The following is a 21,906-nucleotide window of genomic DNA, read 5'->3' on the forward strand; positions in this document are numbered from 1 at the left end:
TTGCAAATAGCAGTGAACTAACGATAAATGACAGTCAAATTACAATCACTTCTACATTTATTTCATAGTTTCAAGATTGCAAGTAAAAGCAAATTGTTTTAACTATAGTCAATTACTCAATACAAAAAACAAGCAATAATAATAATACAAACTTCACGCAGATCTACAATAATCATATATAAATTCACGAACAGTAAAATATAGCTCTACAAATTGTATTCGACATCTTCAGTCATTTTGAAAGATGCGTCACTATACACTGATATCTCACATTTAGTTATACAAACCTAACCTGCAGTAGCAAATAAAACAAGAGATGGTTAAATAATTGCAATACTGCTTGCACCCAACCTCCCCTCATAATTTATAGCAGTTACAGAAAAATAATAAGTACTAATTCACATAGGCCTTTTTTTATATACTGTATCAGTGTGTATGTATATATAGTTCAAAAGTGATTTAATTCACATATAATACTGTGACAGCTAAAATAGATATTCATGTATTCTATTTACACAAATCGCTTGATGAAAATTTGCAAAAGTATGAAGTGCAGTTCCTACAAAACTATGTTGTTAGTAGTCAAAGAAAATGCACAAGAAACACCCAACAATTAAATTTTGTTTACAAACACTTAATTCACAAGAATGAAACATTCTTTTTTTGTGCTAGAAAATAACGGAAGACTACATAACCTGCTGGGTGTGCAGTAGCGCAAACCTTAAATACGCAAGATCTGCAATAATGCCAAGAAATCCACCCTAATGTAAAATTCTCAAAAATGATGCAGTTGTACTTAAAGAATAATATCTCTAATTGCTATGCATATACAATGCTTCTGGAGCATAAATCCATCTATTTTGATGAGAACATGGAGGGATTCTAGGATCTTCCTTGCTTCAAAACACATAATGCTCCACAGCATCTAACTTCTACAAAGCACGAAAACCGAATACATTGCGTAACTACATTAGCTCTTGTTAATGAAGAGTTCAATGTTCGTGAGCAAGGATATCCGTCTGTTGTTTCCACAGGTTAAGGGAATCAAAATGTGAGGGAACAGTCAGCAATGCATCCTCAGCAGTCCGTGCGAGATCACAATTCTGGAAAAACAAAAGATGACATGTTAAGACTCATAATCTTGATTGTTAACCTAAGATCTGCAGCATGGTTGTCACTTAGAATTCACGCAACAGTAGGAATGTCTGCTATACAGTGAAACCCCTATTTTTACCCCAGGGTGACTGATCTAGGTTGGAAATTTCCCAGCCTTGTCCTCACATACAACAGCTCTGGGGCTCACCCAGCCTCAATCAGTGGGAACCTGGGGGGGGGGGGGGGGGGGAAAGGCAGCCAGAGAGCATGGTGTTGATAACTTCCAAAATGGCAGAGATCGAGAATGTGTGGGGCCCTACCTCCACGGCATGGTGCTATATGCATGGGGAACTTTACCTTACCCTGACTTTACATATTCACACATTATACATTTAACCTTGATGGTCCCAACATAGCAAAATGTTATAAAATTTTCGTCGATTTTACAGTTTCCCTTCCAGCTTGGATGGTGATAACATCCACTCTCACACAGACTGAAAATGTGTGGAGCCTTATCTTTGTACACACCCCTTTGGCAAAAAATTTTACTCCCCCTCCATCACAAGTGAAAGTGTAATTGCTTTGTATTGGATTATTTAGCATTACTTTTCTGCCAGTTTGGATATTTACAACGATGACTGGTAGATAAAATTGATTTACGTGAAACTTTCAAAGCCAAGAATGTGTGCCAACCACTTAGTCCACCTTAACTCCGATGTGGTGCATACTTATCGTTAGGGTCACATATTTATTGTGAATAAAAGGTCTAAAATTTCAATACAAAAACTGGGCACATTTTACGATCAAGAGTGGTATATAAAATGGCATTCCAGCATTAAAATGGTTAATATAATCCTAAATTTGATTAAAAAACTATACGTATTACACAAAATAAACATTTCCTGTCTTATAGCATATGTATGTAGTTATCAGAGCATTATGTTTATTTCTGTACAAAAGAGTACATTTTTGGTTGTCAAATTGTTACAACAGAATTAATCAATTTTCCATGATTATGCATAACTTCCAGGATAATTCAGACTTGAGAAAGTGTTGTCTGCAAGTAAGCTCTAATTTCCATGTTTATTTTGCATTTTATTTCATGACACATGGTAGGAAACTGTATTTCACACCTTTCGAAAACATAAAAAATGAATAATATGTTATTTCACATTTTGTGTTTCTATAAAAAATGAAACGGGTATAGTCGGTGCACAAATTATCATATGTTTCAAACCCAAGTTTCAACTATTGCATGGGACAAATATGAGAGAAAACAAATACCTTTGGCTTCTTTCTGTAAGTACTGACACACTCCACTGGTAACTTTGTGAATTCTATGTTGGAGCTGTAGCCCTCAATGTTCAGCTTTATGATGGTGTGCAGGGGGACATCCATGTATGGAAGGTCATCTGAAAAACAGGATTTATTCATTAGAACTTTGTACTGTACTGGTCAGGATCATTAAATACTGTCAATCATTTAGGAAAGTGATTTAACAAAATTCTCACGCCACGTGCAGAAAGCATCCGTAAAAGTGTCTAAAACTTGTAAAGATAAAAACAAACACACCACACACTAAAATGATGTTTCACACAACATTCGTACATCACCAGGTTAAAACCATAACAGTTTTGGTGTTTTAACATCATGATGCAGAAATGTTATGCGAAACATCATTTTAGTGTGTGATGTGTTTTGTTTAGTCCTTTCTCAGAGTGTACAAATTACTGTGTATGGCCTACATACATCATGCTGTAGCTTCACCTCTTGCTGTATTACGAGGGGCGTCGCATATTGATTTACACCTTTTTTTTTTTGCACTCGCACAGAATAGTTACAACTCTGTAGATATGTCCACCTTCTCAATGTAGTCTCCATTCAGCTCTATACACTTGCTTCGGCAGTGTGGCAACCTTTCCAGGCTCTCCTGGAACCACTTTCTTGGAATGTGTGCACCCAAATTCGGACAGCTTTGGTGGGCAGCTCCCTTTATGCTTCCACTGCATGAATTGGGCTTTGTTCTCTGGTTCATGGTAATAGAGCCAAGTCTCGTCGCCAGTCACAAGTTTGGACATGATGCTTTCTGGATCCTCGTTGTAGCATTGCAGGAGATAGCGACTCACGTTCTCACCCTGTTGTCTCTGTGCTTGCTTCAGAGCTTTGGGAAGGCAGATATCTTCCCCAGTTTAACTCTTTCGCTGCGCTCGTTGCATTTATGCACAGCACACCAGGTGCCTTGCTCCGCGGAAGTCGCATTATTGCGAGTTCATACTTCCACTCGCTGCGGGTGTCGCATTTCCGCAGTACGAGCATTGAGTGCTCTGACATGTCAGTTTCAAATGCATGTTCGAATGTAAACAACATGGCTTCGTCAAGTCGTCAACCCTTGTCTGATAATGATGTTACTCAACTGTTGAATCAGAAGGTGAATTAAGTTGTGACGATAATAGCGACAGTTTTTATGAGACTTCAAGTGATGACAGTGATTGTGTAGTGTCTGATGAAGAATTTGTACCGCCGTCCGTAGCATCATGCAAAGCAGCATTGATCTAGGTGCGGGAAGCTCGACACAGGCAAGTGCTAAGTTACTTGGTGACAGTACAGTATTTAGCACACCATTTTCTTGTTTTATCAAATATTTCCCCCGCTCAGTATTTGAACACACAGCAGAACAAACTGAAGTTTTTGCCACCCAGTATCTTGATACTACTTACGAATTTCCACGCCGCTCCACCACTCTGCGTCATCCCGTGTTTTGAGAAATACCATACCATCAGGGACTACAGAATGGTTTGCCAGTGCAAGGAATGACTTTTGTAATTTCTCTATAACATATTTTGCAATGGAATTTTTTAAAATTATTCTTTCTAAAATATTTTTTTTCAAAATTTCAAAATTTTTCAAAATATCATACCACCAGGGACTACAGAATGGTTTCCCAGTGCAAGGAATGAATTTTGTAAGTTCTCTCTCATATATAATGCAATGTAATTGTGAAAATTATTTGTTTATAAAAAAAACAAAAAAAAATAAAAATTTAATTATGCAGCCAAGGGATATTGTGTGCCAGAGAATTCCGCAGCGAAAGAGTTAAGGCATTGGTGCACCATGCGATGCAGGGTGACTGGCGAGTTCCATGCCACCTCCATTTCTGAAAACATTATGCACCTGGCCGCTCCACTTGCGATATGGTGACTGGCATCGTCATTGTCACTTTCCTTCCCTTCTCCATTGTTGTGCGGCCCTGTTTCCAGCCATCCACGGTTTTTCGTGACTGTGCACACTCTCCACATACTGCTACCAATTGCCTGTGGATCTCTGCTGTGGCTACACCCTCCTTCCACAGAAACCACGTCGTCCAGCACTGTCCCTGCTGATCACTCTCCACGGTGTCTGTGCTGTTGGCAGAATGCACTGTGGTTCACAGGCATTACACCCCTGTCCTGTGCTGACACCTGGCGGCAGACCTATGTACTATGGTGGCAGACCTATGTACTATCTATCAGCGACCGTTATGACAAGCCAAATGACGGACCGTGGATAGTGGGAATTTCGAAAGTGTAAATCAATATGGAACGCCCCTTGTACAAAAAAATGCACTTCTACGTAAGTTGTGCTGCAAGCACACTATTCATCAACAGATTCTATACAAACACTCACCTGGCTTCTTGTTCAGGAAATAGCCAAGCATGCAACGTAGCACCGCTTGGTGGCTGACCACCAGAATGTTGCTTTCTCTTTCAAGTTCAATCAGGATTGGCTCCAAACGCTCCATTATGTCCACGTAGGACTCTCCCCAAGGATAACGATAGCGCAATTTGTCCTGATCTCTCCATGCAAATTCTTGGGGATACTTCTCCTGCATTTCTTCATACGTAAGCCCTTCACACACACCCTGAGTGAAAAGAACATTGATATTACATAGGAACCAAACCACACTATTACAGTACCTTATTATCTGAGATAAAATAATCCATGGTTAACACTTAGCGGGAGATGAGTTTTTTGGAAACCATAGAAAATATTTACCACATTTTTCTGAAATCTACAAGATGTCCCTCTTTCAACAGATATATAATATGTTACATATGTACACATTTTCTCTCAATTTTTAAAAAATTAAAAATATAAAAGTTACTGAAAACATATTTTCAATACATAATATAGAAATAATGAAAAATAACCTAAAAACTTCTTGGGATCAAAATCGACAGTAATTGCAAAATTCAAAGTGTAATCATCGTAAAGAATTTCCACAACTTGCACATAAATTGTTCAATGCAAATCTCAAGAGAATGAACAAAAGCTCAACATGAGTACAAGAAAATTCAGCGACAAAGAAAATGCGACATCATGTGGTTACAACACAAGTGGTGTATAGACAACGACGGGCTTAACGAAGGGTAGGTAGGGTTAAATTGTGGGTAATTTTTTAGCACATGAGATGGCATTTATATAATATCCTGATGCTTGAAACTGAAATTTAACTTTCATCATCATAAAGAATCAATTTTTATACTACGAGGGTCACTATTTATATTTTGAGCCTTGGCAACTCTGTTTGAAGTTAGGCACGGTTTGACGTTTGCACGGAATCGTCTGGCATTATTGACCATAACGTACTTCAAATGTTTTGTCAATAGCTTCATTTGTGTTGTTTATGTTGCCTTGGAGATTGCGCGACAACAATAAAATGGAATTAACTCGTGAACATTTTCGTGCGATGATTTTTTACGATTTTCGACGTGGATTATCAAGACAAGAGTGCATCGATCAACTTACTTCCACATTTGGCGATGAAGCCCCATCCTTTGCCACTGTGAAACGCTGGTATAACGAATTTAATCGTGACCGCCATTCGCTCACCGACGAGATTCGCGAAGGTCGTCCAAAATCAGTTGTTGTTCAAGAAAACATTGATGCTGTGCAAAACCTAATACTGCAAGATCATCATGTGACATACTGTGAGATTGAGGCAACCATAGGCATTAGTTCCACCGGCATATATAAAATATTACATGATCATTTAGCTGTGAGAAAGGTATGTTCTTGTTGGATCCCACACAATTTGACAAAAACTCAAAAAGACGCTCGCGTCAATTGGTGCAAACAAATGCTCAATAAATACAATCGTGGTGCTTCAAAAGACGTATATAAGTTTGTAACAGGTGACGAATCATGGATATATGCATATGAGCCGGAACGTAAACAGCAGTCGACTGTATGGGTGTTTCAAGATGAACCCAATCCAACAAAAGTTGTTCGCGCTCGAAGCACATCGAAACAAATGGTCGCCTGTTTTTTCGGGAAAACTGGTCATGTGGCAACTGTGCCTTTAGAGGAACGTAGAACGGTCAACTCTGAATGGTACACAACAATTTGTTTGTCAGAGGTCTTCGGTCAAATACGGAAAACAAACAAATGCCGTCGGATCATTCTTCATCAAGACAATGCCAGCTGTCACACATCTCGTCCAACAACCGACTTTATGAACAGTCAAAAAATCGAATTGATGGGTCATCCACCATACAGTCCTGATTTGGCACCCAATGACTTCTTGTTCCAGAATGTCAAGAATAAATTGCGTGGACAACGATTTTCGTCGGCGGAAGACACCGTTGATGCGTTCAAAAACCATATTATGGAGGTGTCTCAAGAAGATTGGAAAAACTGCTTTGACAAATGGTTCGAACGAATGCAAAAGTGTATTGACCATAAAGGAGAATACTTCGAAAAACAATAAAGCAGTTTTCAATGCCCAATTCCTGTTTCTTCATTGTTAGGCTCAAAATATAAATAGTGACCCTCGCAGTTACCTCCCCTGGTGTGTTCCATACTTACAGCATCTAACTCGTTCAATGCTTCCAGACTCTCCATGGGCGCATTAATTCCTTTTGCTGTCTGAATGGTCCTCCTCTTCTCACTCGTCCACACCCTAAGGCCTGAAATCGCAGCTTCATTGATGTGGCTGGCCAAGGTCATTCCATACATCTGTCCTCGGGATGAGAGGTCAGCATCTCCACCAATTTTACCAAGCATGTTGAATTCACTCTCTCCATGCTGAAACAATAGAAAGTACCATATATATATATACACACACACACACACATCTTTGTACATTAATGGTGTGCTGTTGTACAACATAGATAACATATACTGTTAAAGGGGTTTAGTGGTCTTCAGTGTGAAATCAGCCTCAGAAATAGGGAATATCTTTCAAACATGGGCATATCAATGTATCAGTAAAATTGCTGGTAATTTTATCATTTCAATATCAAAATTCTGCCATTTTATCAGCATTTTTATGAATTTAAAATCATAATTCACATATCCCAGCTTTAAAGTAAAAATCTAAGTACACAGTTTACAACAGCGCACCTAGCAGCAGCCAGAGAACTACAAACAAAAGATGCACGCCAAGCAACAGTACAGCAAGTTCCAACAAGGATGGTGGCAGTAGCCACTGAAATTAATAGAACGAAGAAGAAAAAACAGTTTCGCAGATAACAGCCCATCCATAGTGAAAAGATGAAGTCAACCTATTTAAAAAAATATTGAAATTTCAACAATATTCCCAAACTTTTGGACACAGATATTTTTTTATTATTTTTTTTTTTTACAAACACTTCATCAGTGTGACAAATTTGTCTTATAATCAACAAATATGTTAACATTTGAGAAATGTATTGTTTCCATTGAAGTAAGATGGCAAAACCTCTTACCTCTTGTGTATTCAGCATTGTACAGGGTGAGTCAAAAGTCATGATCAGATATTGATTTATTATTATTATTGTGAAAGAAAATGTATTGAACCGAACAAGTTAGAAAACCAAACACATGAACCACCCACGCCACCACAATGTGGCTTTTAACTGCAGCCATCAGACAGACCTCTACTGAAAAACAGACAAATTATTACCACAAAATGTATAGGTTACGGTCACGTTTAAGAAAGCATTCCTCTGAATCTGCGACAACTTTTTTATGTCAATTTTACTTGTGAATAATAAATCCTTTTGTTATAAATAGTACCAGATTAGTGACTTTTGGCCCACTGTGTACATGACAATATAATCCTAAATGGACACCCATTCCAATTAAGCCATGTAAACAAATTTGTTATATACTCACCCTGGAGAAATACAGTGTCTTAGGGAATGGCCTTATGTTGGAGAGGAAATACAGGATTTTGCAAGAAAGATGCCCAGTTAGTTTGTGCGCAGAAACGTCATCTCCTGAAATAAAAGGAATATTTATAATATTTAATGAATCACATCATATTTTATTTATTTTTGCAATCCCTCACCAAAAATATATAAACAGATAAATTAAAGCTGAGAAACTGGCAGTGAATATCAGACCATTTTGAATTTGTAAAAAGCCTCTAACATTATTTTCGAAACAATGAAATTATATTGCAAAACTACACTGTTCAATATCAGCACCAGAAACCATAGGTCTTTTAGACCAAAGTGACAAGCCATATGTTGGTTTCACATGCACAGTGAATGCTAATTTACGGATTGGAGAGGCTCATATTGCTTGTCAATCCTGTCTGAAAGCTACCTTTCAGCAATTGAAAGATCAAGAACTTACCAGCATTTATAACTTTTATATAGCTGTAATGTCCTTCCAGTTTGCTGTCAATACTTTCATACTGGTCTGTGTAATGCTCGATCTTCAGAAGATAGTCCTTTCGAGCTTTTTCTTCACTCATTTCCTTGTAATCTGTACTGTGCTTCATTATCTCCTGCAACAATCACAATGGTACTTTCATTAATACATGCACATAGATTCATTAGACATTGTATTGCAGAATTGTGGATAAGCCACTTATACCCCTTACCGTGGCTTCCAAATTTGTCATATAAAAATATACTTTTAGGTTGTACTTTTTTTATTTTCTGTCTCTCTGGCTAATCAATGCACTGACTAGGGCTGAGGCAATAATTATGCTGATGTATTGGTAATCAGAAAGCATTTGATTGGATTTTGTTTACAGATACCACCAGACACTTTTTCCATGCTTTGGTCTTTCACAGTCTCCACAAAAATGTCTCACAACACTTTCATCAAGTCTACTTATCCCGGAAATTGTGCAAAATTTGAGGTTTGCATTTACTTTGCACCAAAATTGGGTGGAAAAATGTATTTTGTGATTAGGTATTTTAATATACTTACTGAACGAAAAGTCTAATTAATGCTTATAATTGAAATGGAAAGCTCACCCACTAATATTAATCAATATTTTTTTAAGCATTGGAATTTGTATCAGTGGGAATTGGTACGAGGATCGGCATTAGTATGTGTATCAGCTCAGTCCTAGCAATGAGAAATGATAATTAGCCGAAATTACGAAGGGATACTCACAAGTACATGCTCAGGCCATAACCTGAAACTTCACAGTGTTGTGATTGCGAGTAGTAGTACAGGGTGGCTACTCACCGGGAATTCAAGGAATTCTGGGAATTATGCATGAATTTTTCTCCGACGTAAAAAATTGCAACTTTTATTAATCTAAATCCCATTTAATTTATACAGATATATTAATGCTCTGAGGCACATTTTTTACACTTTAGCTTTTATTTTTATCAAGGAAGGAAGAGAAAAAAAGGTGCGTGCAAAATAAAACCGATTTCTCTCAATCCGTTTGGTTTGTTAGTGCTCTTTGCAGAAGAATCTAAGATAAGATATTTGGTTAGGTACATTTGAAATTCTTGTACAATGAACAATTTTTCGTAGAATATCCCGTAACATCTGTGACTTGTGTGTATACTGTTCAATTGAATTGAATTAGAATTTTTGGATGCATTGAAATCTCACAGAAAATGTATATTGTTAATATATTTGTGTGTGTGGTGAGAGGTGGTAGGTAATACGTAAGGTTGAAGTAGAGAAAACATATGCTTGTATACCCTTGAATTTTTGGAAAGTTCACCTTGAAAACTGGGAATTATACTTGAATTTTATGACTATCCTAGAGTGACTACCCTGATTGTTGTAGGACTTGTGATTTCCTCCGGAACGAATGAGGATGAAAAATACTTCACTTCCCTCTTAAAAAGTAGACTGTGCTAGATTCTGGCACAAGAGTGCAGTCAGCGGGAAGCGAGTGATGGCATCTCATCTTTGCGGTTCATGTTCGTGCTTGCGTTGCTGAAAAAACGCGAAAAGTTTGCAGTGATTCGAGCTGTTGACATTTTAAGATTTCGTCACCGTGAAACACAAAAGGGAACTTGACTGGTGAACTTGCAGTTTGAAAGATGGAAAGACTTGCAGCGTGATGGATCATCGAGAGGTGGCTTCTACCGCACGTGTTTAAGGATATAGACGGTGGAATGAAGAGGAAGTGCTAACCAGAAGTTGAAAAATATAAGTGCTCAGTGATTATGATAATGAGTTTTGTTTTAAATGTTGAGAGCTCTCAATACATGGTCATATCAGCGATGGTCATTATCAGGTTAAAAGTACAGCGCTGAACTACATAACCGCGAGTAATATTTTCTAATGTGTTATAATTGCTTCTATCTAGTGTTAGTTTATAAGCATGGGTACATTTTTGAAACTTCACCTAGACAATCAGGGCACTGTCTGTAAATTCCTGTATCTGGACCTTTCCGTGTAAATCACGTGAAGGAGACTTACCAAAGGCATCATCATAATTGTTTCTTGTTAACTAGAAATTTAGACAAGTGCAAATTTGCAAAAGGTTATTTTCATCTCTGCTTTACACAGTCAATCAGGTTTTGTGAACAACTGATAATCCTGTTCGTAGCTTGAACGAAACAAGTAAGCTCATTCTTAAGCAAAATACAACTTAGTACGTTACAATAGCATATTACATCATCCACTCTGCCATGGAGGCCAGATGTACTATATTACTATCAGATGAAAAAATATAGAATAAGCCATAGTTTCATGTGAAACACATGGTTTGAAGAGTTCATCAATGATAACGATAATCTCAACCTTTTAAAACCAAACATGGAATCTTTGTCTTGTGTGTTCAATAAGCAGCATCCTCCAACTGAATTTATAGCCCTAACTGACCCAGAGCCAATTAGATAAGACAAGCCACTTCAACCTCTTTGTGAATAGTAAGATTATCATCCGACAGATTAAAAGTTTATGATATTGGGAGAAAATATGTCAGAAATTGACTTACCTTGACATTCTTTTCCACAATCTTGTCGTCATCTATGATGGATTCAATAAACAAGACTCTGCAGCCCATCTTCTTTGCAAATAAATTGTGCACCAGGTGTCTCCGGGCATGTGTAGCGTTTGTTCCATCTAAAATCTTGAAAGAAAATTGATCTTGTTAGAGTACATCCACAAAATATCATGTACAAATCTTTCCTTCTTTGTTGGCCAACTAGTGAAGCTCAAAATTTTGCGAACATGTGCATATTTGTGTAAAAACCCAACTTAACAGCAAATGACAAGCTTAACTTACATAAAATCTACACACACATTTGCAAATAAAGGATTTTTTTTTTCAATCATAGTTTGAACACAAAAAGTGTGCACCTTGCAACAAGTAAGAGACATTACAACATGTTGCCAGAGAGGATTTTTTCTACTTTGCGTATTTAAATGGTTGTTTCAAAATGCAAATACATATGTATATTTAATTATGAACATTTCCAAACTGCCTTTATGTAACCTGAATATTCAAAGAAATCTCTTTTTAACAGACACACTCGTGCTATATCATGATGGGGTCAGGCAACAATTTTATTATTTGTCTGAATGTTAGCGACAATGGTTCTTTCAGACTGAGCCTATTCCAATTCTGAAACTTTTTAACAGAACCTCACTGATGAATACTTCAAATTTTAACAGTCAAAAGTCGTTAAAATTATTTATAAATATTAGTGGGTGAGTATTTCACTTCAATTATAAACATTACGAAATACAGTTTTTCCTAAATATTGGTGCAAAATATATGGAAAATTTGAATACAGTAGAGCGTCGATTATCCGAACGACCGCTTAACCGAACTGTGTACTCGCTCACTTTCAGATATCTGTAATGAAAAAAGTACGTGACTTAGCTGCTCATAAGCGTGTAGGCTTGCTTAGACAGACCAAAATAAAGGATTTTTTTAAAAGTTAATTTTGTGTACTGTGTGTATTGTTCATGCAAAATGCGTATGTAATATGTACATATTTTTGTTTAATAAACTGTACCACATACTATATATTCCTACTAAAGTTGCCTTTGTACGTTACTTTGTAATACATATTTAAAGAGATGCCTGTTTTTATGAATAAATTTACTGTACAGTACTTCTTTTTGGTAAATAAACATGTACAGTTCGATTATCCGAACAAACCAGTTTTCCGAACACCCATGTCCCCCAATTACTTCGGATAATCGACGCTCTACTGTATTTCATAATTTCCAGGATAATTAGAATCCACGCAAGTGTCTGTCATTTTTGTGGATCTTATGAAAGACCAAAATCAAAATACCAGAAAAGCATCGGTAAATAAAATCCACTAATACTTCCTGATACCAATATATTGACATCAGTATCAGCTCACCATTACCATGAATTATGCATTGACTTTATTTATAGATTTACGATAGCTTCCGTGTTAAAGGAATGTGAATATTTTGAATTATGGTGCAACAGCTCAAGAGCCCATTCACATGCTACATAAGTGTACATTCAATAACACTTACAGCTACATCTCCTTGTTGGTTAAGCCACTCTGCGGCATCCTCCATTGCATCCAGGGCACAGTTGTTTCTGATCTCCATGGCTTCCTTGTTGTCTGCTCGGAAGAAGTCGTGGCTATCATACTGCTCAATGCGCTTTCTTCTATATTCACTTATCCTGAAAACTAGAAAGACATGCTCTATTTAAAAATTAGCTCAGATAACCTTCAGTTCATTTTAATTCTGTTAATAAACCCTTGTTAACTGCAACAGTACACAGTATCTTGCAAGTTTCATCTATACAGAATGTTTGGTGGTAAATGTAGAAGCATATACAGGGTGAGTCAAAATTATGTGAACACTATTTGTGAGTCAAAATTATGTGAACAATCTGTTTTCTTTTCTATTCCAGGTTGTTAGTACCCATGGCTGACAGACTCACATTGGAGGAGAGAAGAGTGGTTGCAAGCTTATAATGGAAGTTGTGCAGTCGGCGACAGAAGTGTGTCGAAGGTTTGCAGAACGATTTCCAAATAGACAACCACCAACTCGTTTAACAATATATCGCATTTACCAGACGTTTGTAGCAACTGGACCAGTAGCAGACAATTATCACGGAAATGCGGGGCAACCTAGAATTGGCAGAAGTGAAGTAAACATTGCTGCAGTGCAGGAGGCCATACTACAGAGTCCATCAAAATCGACGAGACGATGCAGTCTGGAAACAGGGATCCCACAGAGGATAGTGAACCAAATTCTATCCAAGGACCTTGGCATGCGACCATATCACTTACAAATCATTCAAGCTTTGACTGCTCGGCAGAAAAAGGTACGAGTAGACTGCTGTGAGATTCTGGCAGAAATGTCACGGATGCAGCCGGGCATTGTTAGTGAAATGATTTTCAGTGATGAAGCTACCTTTCATACCAGTAAAAAAAAAAAAGGCAAAGTGTTCCCCTGTGCATAGCACCACGCCATGAAGGCGTATAGGGGGTGTGGGGGTAACGCCCCACACTTTCTTGATCCGGTCGTGAGTGGGGGTGATGTGATCAGCATCATGCCCCTGACCGCCTTTACCCCCCAGGGTTTCCCCCAGGTACCCATGTTATTCGACGCTGGGTAGGCGCCGGGGCCGCTTCCACCGTTAGAAAAGTTCCCGGATTTGAACCGGCCGGGGATCGAACCCGGGACCTTGAGCATGGTAGTCAGACGCTTTACCGACTGAGCCACCGCGGCCACTTTCATACCAGTGGTCATGTTAATTGTCATAACACAATTTTCTGGGGTACTGAAAATCCACATATCGTTCGTGAGCATGAACGTGCATCCCCGAATGTCAATGTGTGGTGTGCCGTGACCACTACTGGTGTACTTGGTCCGTATTTCTTTACAACCCAAACGGTGAATGCAGATGACTACTTGCAAATGCTGAAAGAGTTTGCCATTGATAACATGTCCCTACAACTTAGACAAGAAGGGTATTTTCAACAAGATGGTGCACCGCCCCATTTTGCTTGTACTGTTCGCGCTTATCTTGATCAAAAGTTCCCAAGGTGTTGGATTGGTCGCTGCCGACCGTTGTCATGGCCTCCCCACTCTCCGGATCTCACACCCTGTGACTTCTGGTTATGGGGTATGATAAAGGAGCGCGTGTATAGTACAAAGGTGAGAGACCTCAAAGAACTCAAGGACAGAATAAAAGGTGTGATATCCAACATTTCCCCCAAAATGTATGTTCTGGCACTAAATTGTACTGTTGAACGTTGGTTTGAGTGCATTACTCATGCTGGTGGTCAGGTTGAGACTCTGTATAATGAAAACTCTGAGTAAATACTTTCTCTCAAATATTGTTCACATAATTTTGACTCACCCTGTACTTTCAAGGTACAATTTCAAATTCTGCTTTCTGCAGCTACTTTTGCAATTTCCAATATTATAAAGCTTCACGAGCCTTTTATTAAATCTAGTTTGTATATAATTTATCATCACTCGCCACATCTAAAACTAACCAAAAGTCAACACCAACACAATAAATTGTATATTAATGTAAGAAGGAGTAGCAATCACCCCCTTAAAGTCTAAATGTAAGTGATCACCCTCATAGACTGTATCAAACCATGGACCTAGCAGACAATAGTTAAATAGTTACCTGCACGAGAATAACATTAATCTTAGTGCTAAAAGCTCCTGTTCTGACTTAAATGTAAATTCAAGAACAAGATGTTAGAATTGAAAAAAAATATTACTTGCTGCATTTAGAAAATTGTGAAACCTCCTTCACATACACCAAAATTAATATTTTATAGCTACCTTTTATTTTTATAACAATCTTCCATCTTGCAAAGAAATTACAATAGATTGATTGAGTTGGGTACTACCTCGTTTAGTGGAAACACCTATAAATCCTTTCGCACTTGTTTACATTCCTAACGTACTATTCTGCATTGCGGAACATTTCTTTAGGTGTAATAATGAATTTCTAACGGAAATAATGTCTATTTCTTACATTTACGAGTACTTAATGTTCTTCATTTTTTGCATTCTATAACATACAATATGGCGATAGCGTACTGGTTCATCGCACGTTGTGCCAGTGTTTTGTCGATTTGGAGTGTGTTTGCAGTGTTGCAACCTTGTTCACCGAAAAATACCTACTTTTGTGCCCGGATTTGAAATTTTGCTAATACCTCGTGAACCATTTGGCATTAGCCCCACAAACTATCGACATTAGCCCCACACACCATTTCTCGTAAGGATAGGTTAGGTAAGCAGAGTTTTAAAAAAATTTTAAAATTCTCCACACGTCCTCTTATAGCAAAAACTCAGCGTGGTTTGAAACACTTCCTGGGGGGTTACGCGATATAACACACAGAACATTGTGCTCACGTGCAGAAAGCAAATGGCGGCAGCAGCAATAGCGTGTCGGAGAGATATTTTTGCAGATAAACACATGATTTTGCATTAAAATGGATCAAAACTGCATTCACGAACTTCAACAATGCTAAAGAAAATGATTTCCGTAAGTACTTTCTTATGTAAAAAGTAAGAAATCCATTTCCACTATACGAAAGTGTTACCATTGAGTTGGTTTTAAGTCCACTTTATGCACAGTAAGACAAATCGGATCTGGACCTACAGTTTACAGTGGGATCCGAACCACTATGTGCCTCCGCTGGGTAAATTACAATAGATTCAAAGTTAATGCACAGCTAAAATGTGTCAGTACATTTTGTGAAATATCAAGGCATTAATTAAAGCAAAAGTGGAATAATGTTAATGAGCAGTAGTCCCAGTAAATCTGATAAGTACTGTACCAGGGCACAATAACATTAATTTTCACTTTGCTAATATCAGCTCCTTTAATCATCTTTAACTACGTAGTCACAATTAACCAAAAATGGCAGAAAAGATATGCTAAATAACAAAAATGAAATAAATGTTTAACTATAGTTACCTTTGGTCTTATAGCCAATCCAGTTAAGATAACGGTTCAGCTTGTGCCCAATGACAGTTTTTCCTCTTGCAGGGAGGCCCACAAGTACCACAAGAATCGGTGGAAAATGCTTGTGTTGGGAAGCTGAAATTAACATAAATTATGCATTGTCAATTACAAAATCACTATCATACTCTACAGAACAAAATGTAATGTTTTCCTTGAAGAAATGGTCTATCATTCCAGTCTATACTACAGCAAGAAAAGAAATATTAGGTTGTAGAAGAGGAAAAGAGCTAATTTAACAGTGGGACATACGGGATGTGTACTATAAAACTGTCTTCTCTTTAATATTCAAGTAGAAGGTAGTAAATGGCATAATTAAGACCTCTTATCAGAAAATTAAGATAATTCTCTGTGACGAAGTGGTTAGTACATCACCCCATTGGGTGATGGTGACCTTCCGTACCCCCATGAGAAACTTGAAAATTTTTAGTGGGTTGGAAAGATTGTTATTCAAATGAACGTTTCTTGTCTTTAGTGTGCGAAAGAGGTATGATTTATCATGTCATGCACACAAGGAATGCCTATGTTGTTAGGCTAGGCCTGTTAGGTTTGGTTCTCTTAGCATAAATTTTGTTGATTGTCATTCACATGAACATTTCTCGTTGTTTTTAGCATGCGGAGATTTGTTATAAATTAAAAATATCAATTTTATGAGGTATTATTTATGATGTCACGCACGAGGAATGGCTACGTTGTTAGGTTAGGCCTGTTAGGTTCGGTTCTCTTAGCATAAATATCGTAGAAGTGAACATTGCAAGTGGAAAGTGTGGTATCAAACATGTTGTCAGGTTGTACTAGGATACTTCAACATAGTCTTCTTCTGTATGAAAATATTCACACACACATATACAAATTAGCTTTGCGAGAAAGGATGAAGGGAGGGTGTGTTCTCCCAGAACATTACATTAAAAATTGTATGTATGTACTTGTAAGAGCTGTTAACGAAAAGAGAGAAGTTTAACAAAGCAACATTACTCCATACAGACGTACAGCCAATGGCAAAAAAAAAAAATAGTGGGCAAATTCTTCACCACTATTTTCATTCTACATTTTGTTGTTTTAAGAAATGGAATTCTGTTGATATGAAATTTGTGTTGCCCTCCGCTGATTGACGATTTTATTTCAATTGATGATCACATTATGGAAAATGGTGATGAACAATAATTTACATACGCCTATTACTTTTGCCGTTGAATGTACCAGCAAAAGGACCCCCCCCCCATATATATTTGATTTTAAAGAGTAATTCCAGCAGTACTATAATGTAAGATTAATACACACCTTTTACATTTCTTAGTAGAAGGATTGGTCGTCCCTTGAGTTCCTTCTCCAGTTCGGAAATCTCATTCTTCTCAGAGACCATGTTGGTGGCGATTGGTGCCATATTGACTTTATGTTTGTAAACAATTGGGCACCAGTACTATTTGAGATTGACGATCACGTTAAATTCCAATTGCTTTCACACTTGTAGAACACAAATAATCTATCTCAATGCAATGGTATATACAGTTTGCTTTGGAATAACCAAAATTTACGTTGAAATACACGCTTGCACTTTAGGAAGCTATATACTACATAAAAAGTTCCGAAAAATGATCAGAAGACGTATGTCGGATAAAGGACTGAAGGTCGGCCCTCATTCCAGTGCGATATTTAACTTTCGGAGCCAGTGTACTGGCTTTGTTGGTTTTAAACTGTGATTAACAAATAAATTAATTTGATACTTTACAGCAACATTTGCCCGTGCTTCTTTGTACTTTGCTTGGTTAATGTTAATTGGTATATTTTAAAATATCGATAGTTTAGTCCTGTAAATATTCCAGATTATATTTCACATCGAAAACGCACCACGATTCATAGCTCGTCTTTTCGCTGCACACACTGTACACATTTGTTTTGCTTCCAATTTGAGAGTAAGAATATTCCTGACTATTTTTGTCACAAAGCTCAATTTAAGTTAAAAATACAACCAGGTAAAAAGATGCACAATCTTTCTTGTGTAGCACACCGCTTCAATATTTGTTTCACACGAATCAGCACAGGTTTAGCTACCAGCTGACATACACAAGAAGCTTCGCGTAAAGTTAGGTCCTGTTACTTTCACCAGCAGATCGATTTCTGCAGAGGTGCGTTCTACGCAGCGTTGCCAGGTCATATTTTCAAAAATCGGGAGATCGTCCCCTGAAAAATCAGGAGATCTGCTTAAAAAATCAGAAGAACTAATAATAGCATATTATCAACGTTCTGGGGGGGGGGGTTGAGTGGGAAAAGCTTCCCACTATCATTATTGAACGTTAATTATTAATTTTAGATGTCAAAAGATAATACTGTTATGTTAATACAAATTTTATTATGAATTTGTACTTCAAGTGGTACCCCCTTAATTCACCTAAGGTAAAGATACAGTTTCCCCCAACCAGTGGCGATGATCGAGTGCCAAAACAGAGGGGGTGCAAGTGACAGTACTGGAAAAAATCCGACCTCGATTTTCTGTTCATCTCTCAGAAATATTCTAAAATAAATGGTTGTGACTGTGCGTGGATTTATGTACTTCGCGTTTAGAAGTTTATGGAAACATTTCGTGATTTTTGTGTTAACTAAGACTAGAGCTTCAGCCACTACGCATTCGGGGATATATTTTTGAATTACTCTACCTGATAACACCTTAGCTTGCTTTTATTTAAAATTAGACAAAGTTAGAGGATGTAAGAACGCCCACAGCTTTTTTTTTTAACAACACATTCAAAGCATAGTCGCATTAATGGAGAAGGGCTATCATGCCTGAACCCCCGAAATATCCTTGAATTAAAACTTTACTTTCAATCACGGAAGGTAACCAACCAGTATTAGATTGATTGATTGATTTGGTTTATTTTACTTCGCATCTGCCACATTTGTCTAATCATAAATATGTGAAATTGATGAAGGGACACTCACAAAGAGCACCCATGCCCAGTCCGGGATTCGAACCCGGGAACCAGTATCAGACAAGTCGCAGGTTTTTTCTTCAACTTTTTTCCCAGTCACTCCAGACAATGTAAATGTTAATTAAATCGCCTTTTGCATTCGAGGATTATCTGGTATAAAATCGGGAAAGAGAATTTCTACCGCCACAGTATTGATTGAGTATAAAGGGACATAAGACCAATTCTAGTAGCAGTTACGCTCAGAAATGGCTTAAATAAAAACATGAACTATTATTTCTAAGTTAAGAGACTGCGACGTACAAGCATAGGTATAAGTCTGCAACAGCAGTTTACTAAGCCGACCTCCGTGGCTTAGTAGTTAGCACAGCGCTATGACATCAGGAAACCCATCTCGGGATCGATTGATTGATTTAGTTTATTTTACTTCGCGTTTTGTGCTTCTTGGCAAATTCGATAGGGATGAGTGATGAAATGATGAAATTGATGAATGGACATTCACAAACAACCAAGCCCGAGCGGGATTCGAACCCGGGACCCTTGGCGTCGCAGCGCGATGTGCTAACCACTCGACCCCAGGGTCCGGCCGTCTCGGGATCGAATCTCGGCCTGGGCACGGTTATCTCTTTATCAATTTCATCATATCATCATTCATCCTCGTCTTCGCGATTAGCCAAAAGTGGCAGAAATGCGAAGTAAAATAAACCAAATCAATCAATCGACATTTTACTAAGAGCTTTTGTAACCATAACCTTTAGCTGCATTCGTTATGTGGACTCCCTTTTTATCAGAGTTGCAATAAACACTACCATAAAACGGAAAACTTGGTCCTATGTGTGGGTGGCAACATTGGTATTTAGTTGTAACCAGTTTTCAGTTACCTCCCCTTTGACAAAAACCGCACCAGATGGGACACCCGTGTTGGAGTTCCCAATGCACAATGGGCTCAAGAAACCGCGCGTCTTTCCCAATGTCATCAAGCCTGGTATAACCATTTTCTATAGTATAACTCTCTCCACCACACCTACCTCTCTCTCTCTCTCTCTCTCTGCAGAATATTCATGGGTCTTTGCATTCCATCAGCTGAATATGTAAATTTTAAATAAACTTTCCATTTCTTAAAAATAATTGTTCATTATAAATATTTAAGGAAGCAAAAAATCAGGAGATTTCCACATTTTCATGAAACTTGTCAGGAGATCAGTAGACCGTGCTGAAAATCAGGAAATCTCCTGCGAAATCAGTAGACCTGGCAACACTGGTTCTACGAGTGGCTTTGTGTAGAAAAATATGTTCTGGTGCGCGCATGCGCATCTGTCCGTGACGGGAAGACGAGAGACGAGGTTTGTTGTTGATATGGAGGCAAAAAGAAAGATGTAGGTCATCGTGCTGTTGTTGCTTATACGTAGCTGAATGCGGTAATGAGAAGAAACATGAGATCTAATGCAAACTAAAAGGATATTTGCCTTTCAACAGGTGAACTATTAATCAAAATCAGACGAACTATGTTTTGCTCATTGCTTTTGAATTATTTGGTATACAGTGAGTGTAAAAAGTGTTTGGGCACCATTGATGGTACGTAATCAGGGTATCCGCTCAGGGTTGTGGGTGCACCTAGGCGAGTGGAATGAAAACCACATTATTCTACCTCATATACTTGTTTATGTGATACAACAGGAAAATGCAAAATATGAAAAAGAAACCATCTATAAACAATAATAACTGAAAATATCACATATTTTGAACACAAAAAGTCTTTGGACACTTCCCATTCTTGTCCATATTTCCTGCAAAAAAAACACAAGCATTTAATATTTTGTTGGATTTCCTTTAGCACGAATCACTGCCTGGAGCCTGTCTGGTACAGATTTTACCAGATCTGCAGTAATCTGAGGTGAAATGGCGTTCCATTCTTCCTGCAATACTTATTTTAGGTCGGGTTTGTTGGATCTGTTTATATTTCTTATCTGTTTCTCTAATACACTCCAGAAATTTTCTATGGGGTTCAGATCTGGGGATTGAGGGGACGTGTGTAGTTGTTTTGGGGTGTTATATAACAGCCACAATTTTGTAATAAGGGCGCTATGCTTAGGATCGTTGTGCTGTTGAAACAAGTAATCATTACCCAAGTTCATTTGAACCGAACTAGCGCTCAAATTATTCTTCAATATATCAATGTACTACATGTACAGGTCCATCGTCCCCTCTATGAAATGCAACTTGCCGACCCCGGCAGCACTCATACAACCCCATACTAAGAGTGAACCGCCATCGTGTTTGACAGCTGGGATTAAGTTTCGCGGCTCCAACTCTGTATTTCTTTGCCGCCATACCATATGCTTACCATCCGGTCCAAATAAGTTGAATTTGCTTTCGTCCGAAAAAATGACTTTGTTCCAGAAGTCTGCATCGTAATTGCGGTGTTATAGGCTAAATCCCGAGGCGCTTCTTTCTGTTTATTGCACTAACATACTGGAGGAAATTTGTACCTCGGCCTTGAAGGCTTGCAGCCAACGTCGGAGCACTAGTTTTGGGGTCGTTTTTGATAGTTCGCAAAATAAACCGTTCGTCTTGCACAGAAAGCACTCTTGGACGTCCACACCTCGGCTTATTTTCTACTGTTTTTTTCTTTCGCCAAAGCGATCTATGATCACATGCATTGTTGATTTAGGAATTCCGGACAAGCGTGATATTTCCCCATATCGATTTACACTGGTT

General features: G+C 38.0%; 1 protein-coding gene across 1 annotated transcript; it reads right to left on the reverse strand.

Annotated features, from left to right (window-relative positions):
• Window positions 1-39: 39 nt before the first annotated feature.
• On the reverse strand, window positions 40-18,396 carry LOC145996020 (6-phosphofructo-2-kinase/fructose-2,6-bisphosphatase-like). The gene is made up of 10 exons (XM_083132190.1): window positions 17,546-18,396; window positions 16,220-16,342; window positions 12,790-12,950; window positions 11,264-11,398; window positions 8,695-8,848; window positions 8,230-8,333; window positions 6,940-7,158; window positions 4,759-4,993; window positions 2,380-2,507; window positions 40-1,103 (listed from the first exon to the last, which is right to left on the reverse strand). The coding sequence occupies exons 1-10, from the start codon at window positions 17,646-17,648 to the stop codon at window positions 993-995; spliced, it is 1,473 nt and encodes a 490-aa protein (XP_082988316.1). The 5' UTR covers window positions 17,649-18,396; the 3' UTR covers window positions 40-992.
• Window positions 18,397-21,906: the final 3,510 nt, after the last annotated feature.

The sequence above is a fragment of the Lepisma saccharinum genome, chromosome 12 (assembly GCF_977018435.1).
Source record: "Lepisma saccharinum chromosome 12, izLepSacc3.1, whole genome shotgun sequence".
NCBI classification, from domain to species: domain Eukaryota; kingdom Metazoa; phylum Arthropoda; class Insecta; order Zygentoma; family Lepismatidae; genus Lepisma; species Lepisma saccharinum.

Excerpts from the sequence above, each read along its gene's own strand:
- LOC145996020 (XM_083132190.1), bottom strand. The coding sequence starts at position 17,648 with ATGGCACCAATCGCCACCAACATGGTCTCTGAGAAGAATGAGATTTCC. Across the intron at positions 16,343-17,545 it reads TCTACTAAGAAATGTAAAAG|CTTCCCAACACAAGCATTTT; the intron begins GTGTGTATTAAT and ends TGTTAATTTCAG. Across the intron at positions 8,334-8,694 it reads TATAAAAGTTATAAATGCTG|GAGATGACGTTTCTGCGCAC; the intron begins GTAAGTTCTTGA and ends CTTTTATTTCAG.